General features: G+C 34.8%; 1 protein-coding gene across 1 annotated transcript; it reads right to left on the bottom strand.

Moving 5' to 3' along the window:
* Positions 1 to 203: 203 nt before the first annotated feature.
* Positions 204 to 4,625, bottom strand: LOC103987355 (iron-sulfur cluster assembly protein 1). The gene is made up of 3 exons (XM_009405639.3): positions 4,288 to 4,625; positions 3,451 to 3,505; positions 204 to 645 (listed from the first exon to the last, which is right to left on the bottom strand). The coding sequence occupies exons 1-3, from the start codon at positions 4,580 to 4,582 to the stop codon at positions 483 to 485; spliced, it is 513 nt and encodes a 170-aa protein (XP_009403914.2). The 5' UTR covers positions 4,583 to 4,625; the 3' UTR covers positions 204 to 482.
* Positions 4,626 to 5,978: the final 1,353 nt, after the last annotated feature.

Below are 5,978 nucleotides of genomic sequence, written 5' to 3'. Positions count from 1 at the left end.
GGCGTCGATCCGGGAGGACTCATCTGGCAGTTGCGCCGCCCATTAAAATCCAGCTCTTTGTATTAATCTTTACAAGTGACGATACGCTCTTCGTAGTGTGTCTTGCCCGGCCTAATTGGAAATGAGTTTTAGGGCCGTATACGCCATACGATAATTTAATCAGTAACTAAAGAGAGATCAATAATAATCATTGCTGACCGCAGTTAAACTAAATATCCATTGGTCAATGTTTTTTAAAATTAGGAAAAAATACATTAAATATGCACACATGAATTTTCATGGAAATTTTCATCAACTTACATTGACTGCAGGAACACAACACGGATTGACCACCCTTGCACCAATTATCTACATGCTCAAGAGAGCCATTCCAACATCCGCTGTATGGTGTCCAGTAAACTCCATCAGCAAACCAAGTCCTATAGTCTGAGCAATATCTTGTGGCGTATCTGTAGCATGGTTTTCAACTATAAAGTGGTGTATTAAGCACTCGCAACTTTCTCAGTTTGTGCAGTCTCAGCATTTGCAGCTGCCAGCTTGGCTTTCTTGGATTCATAGTCTTTCACAGCAGCTTTGATTGCATCCTCTGCAAGCATGCTGCAGTGGAGCTTCACCGGAGGAAGAGAAAGGTGTTTGGCAATTTCTCTGTAAAATATCGCATATAAAGTTAGAAAAATTGCAAATATGAAGAAACACAATAGTTTGAGACTCTTCATATTGAGCAACAAATAAGTGTCTGTCTGGTTCAGAAAGTCATGATAAATGCAATAATACTCGTAACTTTGTTTCTTGGAGTTCATAGATTATTCGCAGATCAAACATTAGCTTTAGTTTGCAAGTCCAGGAAAGGAGCTTATATTCAACAAGGTAGGCAAAACATTGAGATGGAACACCCTTGCCATTATATAACAAAACTGACCCTCTATTTTAAAGAGAGATCCTGTAATAGATAAATTCCATTTGTGATATTGAATCACTTCCCACAAATTGATCCTTGTAGGAGTATAAAATTAAAGAATCGGATGAAAGAAATAATTATGGATAGTAAGCATGTATTAAGAAGAGGACACTAAGGTCAACATGTCATACTTCATTTTGAATTAATTGGATACTCATCTCCAACAATCCAATACCTCCACCAAAAAGCATAGAAAAATTATAATTAGCTCTCTAACCATTTCTTTTTTATTTGAAGTGGCTAACAGTTTGATTTGTCGAAAACTTACTTGAAAAACCCATTGGGGCTTCAACATATATGGCAGTTACTCTCCTACAAACATGGAAGCCTCTATAATCTATCCATCAAATACATAATATATATATCAAGAAAGTGAAAAAAAAAACCCAACAGCCTTGTAAAATTACTGATAAATAAATTCTTTACTGCTACCCCCAGTCCTGATTATGTTGGCAAAACACAACTAGATTTGCAAGGACCTCATTTAAAGAATGAAAACAATCATTTTTATGTTTCACATGAATCATCCTGAAAATAAAAACCTCAGTGTACTGTAGATGGACTATGTTCTCTAAGCGTTTCTGCTGCACTACAACTTGTATGCCATTAGCCTCCCCAAAATATGTATAGATTCTTACACATACATGTTGAAGTAATGAAAGAGATCAAATGATCTTGGAGATGCATGATTCGATGCAAGTTGATGTCAACACTTCTCATGAGTTATTTTCCTGTCATACTAGTGCATGCCATCAACCATCCAGTTGCAAGAGTTTAATTGTCCAAGAAAGAATATGTAAAGCTATTGGGCACACGAGAGGTGATTCTATATGAGGTAAATCCATAATAAGGACTTGTAATATCATAGGTGCACAATCAAAGGTCTTATTTCAATCATGATGGTTCATCATGACTCTGTTCTCCTATGCTATCCATACACCCCTTACTATCTCTAAAAATTCTCTTATATCAGGTTTAACAAACACTGAAAAATTTTGTAACAACCAATACTATGATTGAACCAATCATGATTGTTAATTGTTTTCCTAGCCCCATTGTATTCTTTTTCAGTGCTCCAGTTTCTTCTCTAGTTGAGAACCTTAATCCTGTTTTCCTAAATTATCTCATTGAACCTCAACATTCAGAGAAAAAAATGCAGCAAATCAATAACATGATAAACAAATAAAGCATCAAATATGATTTCTACTGCTTTTGTTACCTTGAATTCACCTTTTCTACTTTATTTCCAGTCCAACATGATGCTTTCTCTAAGTCAAACATATGATACTTTCTTCTCCCATAATATACATCAAATATACAGCTAACATAAAAATAATTTTAATTAAATCACAGCAGCTCAAGGGGAAATGACACAGTCTATTAAGAGATGTCCACTAAATCATCAGTGATGAAAAAAAACACACTGATAAACAGGACCTATCAAGTGTCCAAAAACTCTTCCCACTGAGCCTTCACAACCAGGTCCTCTAGTTCACATGGTTATTGGCCAGGTTCTAACCTGCGAAATGAAAGGGTCCTTCATAACAAATGGTTGAAACCAAATTAATCCTCAACCACTTTGTCAGCCCCTACTCAGGATAGTTTATGAATTATGATATCCTTGATATAAAACAACATATTGGCACTAGGGTCATGTATACTACTGCAGAAAGCTATCTAAACATTTTTGCCAAAAGTTGAGAACATTGAGATGCGTCTGAAGTCGTTCTTTCATTTAGAAAAGTGTTCTTTCGTTGGATCTCTAGGACTTTCTTAAGACTACTGATACTTAATTATGATACATAAGTTTTGGTTTTGGCTTCATTTTTCGTTTGAGGCTTCCAAAAATAAAAAAATGAATTATCATAATTTGACAGTTTGGGCAATTCCAGCAAATCAAAAGCTTCAGTCATCTCAGATGTTTGAGCTTTTTTGGAGAACATTTAAAATATACTACATATACATATATGTGTGCTTTGTGTGTTTGTGTGTGTGTGTGTGTGTGTGTGTGTGTATTCATTGCTCATCATGAAAGCCAAAGAAGCTGAAGTAAACATCTTCCTCGTTGCTTGGTCAAGGATTGACAATCATTGACCTACATTCTTAATATCAGAAGCTTACTATAAAGTAGATATCACGTCTGCCAGACTGCCACAACTATAGAATAATTACAGTTTAACAAAATATATTATCAGTTCAGTTGTTTTCCTTTCAGAAAACAGAGGAAACATAATTCAACAAGAGCAACTGAATTTTACTGGCCAAGATTCCATTATACAATGGTCTTGCACAGTTATTTCAAGCAAGGACTCAAGAGTCTTTCCTAATCTGCAAGTATGTTGTGGAGTTAACTGTAAGCATATAGAAACCAAATATTCACAGTGCTTAAGAAGAAACTACTGGTGAGAGAACTTCAGGAAAAAATAGAAGGTTCAAAGTATTGCTTCAACATTGAAGAATGTGAAGACAAAGATAAGAAGAGTTTCATTTACGTGTTTTTGATGGATAACACCTCCTCCATATGTTTACCCTTCACCCATTCGGTAGCTGCAATTAATACCAGATCAACATCTTCAAATTGCAGTAACCAGAAAATAAATTAACGACTCTAATAGAACAATCCTTCATGAAACTTAGGACAAATTCATGTGTTTACCTATTCAGTGCGTATGAAAGAACATAATCATAAGATGAAAACTTATTTTCCCAAAAGGAAAAGAGAATATTCACTAATCAGCAGTGACATACCAGTTATATGTTAAAAAGAAGCCATGTTCAGGCCTTACATTAATCACCAAAAGTTTTGCAATTAAAATCAGTCCTTTAAATTCAAACAAAACATGTGGCATAAGAAACAACAAAGTGGGCTTATCTTGATGGAAGGCCAGAGCTATTTAATTGCTATCCGCACCTAAATTTATTCAGTTTTCCTCGTGAAGCAACCGCTTCCAAACATCGTAATCTCTTTGGACGTTTAGTTCAACCAATAGAATCAAATTAGCCTTTGGATTTGGAGGATCGATCCCTGGGAAGAGGTTGTTCGACCCAAGTTCCTCTGCTTTTCCAATCCTTATCAATAAAAACCAAATTAGCCTTCTGTTTTTCCTGTACTTTGCAAGGCACACGTGCAATCATGCTATAGATTCCAAGATGCATGATTAGCTTGCTTTCTTGATGCAGATTCAGATAGCACGAGTATATCCTCCGCTACCAAAGAAAAATCGGCTAAGGGTTTATCCGGACCATTTTAGGAAATCACCGAATAAAAGAAAAAAAAAATACTGGGCGATACGAGAACAATTGGGAATCAGGGATCGGATGGGTCAGACCGACGGAGGAGGAGGCGATAGCGGAACCGCAGCCGAAGGTCTTGAAGCAGGCGTCGACGATCTTCCCGGTGGCGTCGTCGACCTTAATCTGGAGCTTCATCACGTCGCCGCATGCAGGAGCGCCGACCAGCCCCGTCCCCACCGTCGGATCGTTCTTGTCGAAGGATCCGACGTTCCGCGGATTGTCGTAGTGGTCCACCACCCTCTCGTGATAACCACGAGAGGCCACCGCTGCTGCCGGCGCCCGATTCCCCGACCCTAACCCTAGAATTCGCCTCCCCACGGCCCTCAGCATTCTCTCTGTCTATTTCGAATTCTTGCCTGATCGAAGAAGAAAACAAGACACAACCAGACTGTGATGACATTTAAAAAAATTAAAGAAAAATAAGGAGACTAAATAAAAAATCAAATTAATCACTCAATTGTATATCTATATAAATTTATTTGAATTATATATATATATATATATTAAAATTTTAATAAGAGTTACCAAAAATATTAATATAATTACTACTTGTGATACCATATATTGGAGTATCGAACGATATATATGCATAAATAAAATAACAACTGGACAAAGAAAACTATACATTTATAAAGTCACATGATTCATGAATAGTTGTGATAAGAAGCAATGTTAAGGATAGGCTTCGAGGGATTAATTCAAAACAGCTAATCCTTCAGGATAAGAGTTCTTCCGAATAATTGGAACCACACATTGTGTTATAGGTTTGATCTTATTTTGTCACCTCTAAAATAATTGAATAATTTTACTATTACACCATGTTTATTTTGCTAAAATATACCTCCTTACATAGATAAATTAATAAATTATAATATATGAGATTAGTTACTTGATAAAAAAAAGAAAAAAGAAAAGAATGATAATCTAGAAATGAATCGAAGATAAATCAACCGACGAAATCTAGATATTACCTAATATCTTTATGTGCTAGCCAAAACCATATAGAAGATGGAGGTAAAAAAAATTCGACTATATCTCTTTAATGTCCAAGTTAATAATATAAAATTTAAAAAAATAAGAGTGTGAAAAAATAAAAATAAAATGAGAAAGATTATTTAAACTCAGGATCTCGTGATCGTTAGTAATCCAGTGGTTAAGGCAGTTGCAAAGGTGGTGTAATTATTTGTGAAGGTGGTGTAACCTCCTTTTGAGGTGATTTAATTGTCTATATAACTGAGGTGGGGAGATATTAATGTGTTTACTTTGAAAAGTTCATTTAATATTGAATATCCACTGGTACCTTCTTTTTCTTTAAATTAAACTTTATGATTATATATTAGATATGATTTTATTATTTGATAAAATTTTGATTTAGGAGCATTAGTTAAATAGGCATCCTTATAGTTTAAATTAAAGTTTTAAACTTATTCCTTCATAAATAAAGAGCTCATATAATGCTTTAGACATACAATTTGAGATGATAGACAATTAGAACATATGCTCAAATATTCGAGGTTTGAGGGATCATAAGGTTTTATATTTAATAAGAGTTTTTAGATTCTTTTGAAGGTTTTTTATTATCCTTGATACTCTCTTTGTGAATTTTTTTTTACCCACCACTTTACTAACAGATTTCCTAAAATAGTATCAAAGTTTTTTTTGTTTATAATATGGTATAAAAGCATGTTTGATTCTTAAGATCAAATTAGATCTTGAAAACACAGAT

This window comes from Musa acuminata, chromosome BXJ3-6, assembly GCF_036884655.1.
Source record: "Musa acuminata AAA Group cultivar baxijiao chromosome BXJ3-6, Cavendish_Baxijiao_AAA, whole genome shotgun sequence".
Taxonomy (NCBI): domain Eukaryota; kingdom Viridiplantae; phylum Streptophyta; class Magnoliopsida; order Zingiberales; family Musaceae; genus Musa; species Musa acuminata.
This window is presented reverse-complemented; position numbering and strand designations above follow the sequence as displayed.

Excerpts from the sequence above, each read along its gene's own strand:
- LOC103987355 (XM_009405639.3), bottom strand. The coding sequence starts at position 4,582 with ATGCTGAGGGCCGTGGGGAGGCGAATTCTAGGGTTAGGGTCGGGGAAT. Across the intron at positions 3,506-4,287 it reads TATCGCCTCCTCCTCCGTCG|CTACCGAATGGGTGAAGGGT; the intron begins GTCTGACCCATC and ends TATTAATTGCAG. Across the intron at positions 646-3,450 it reads GTGTTATCCATCAAAAACAC|AGAAATTGCCAAACACCTTT; the intron begins GTAAATGAAACT and ends GATATTTTACAG.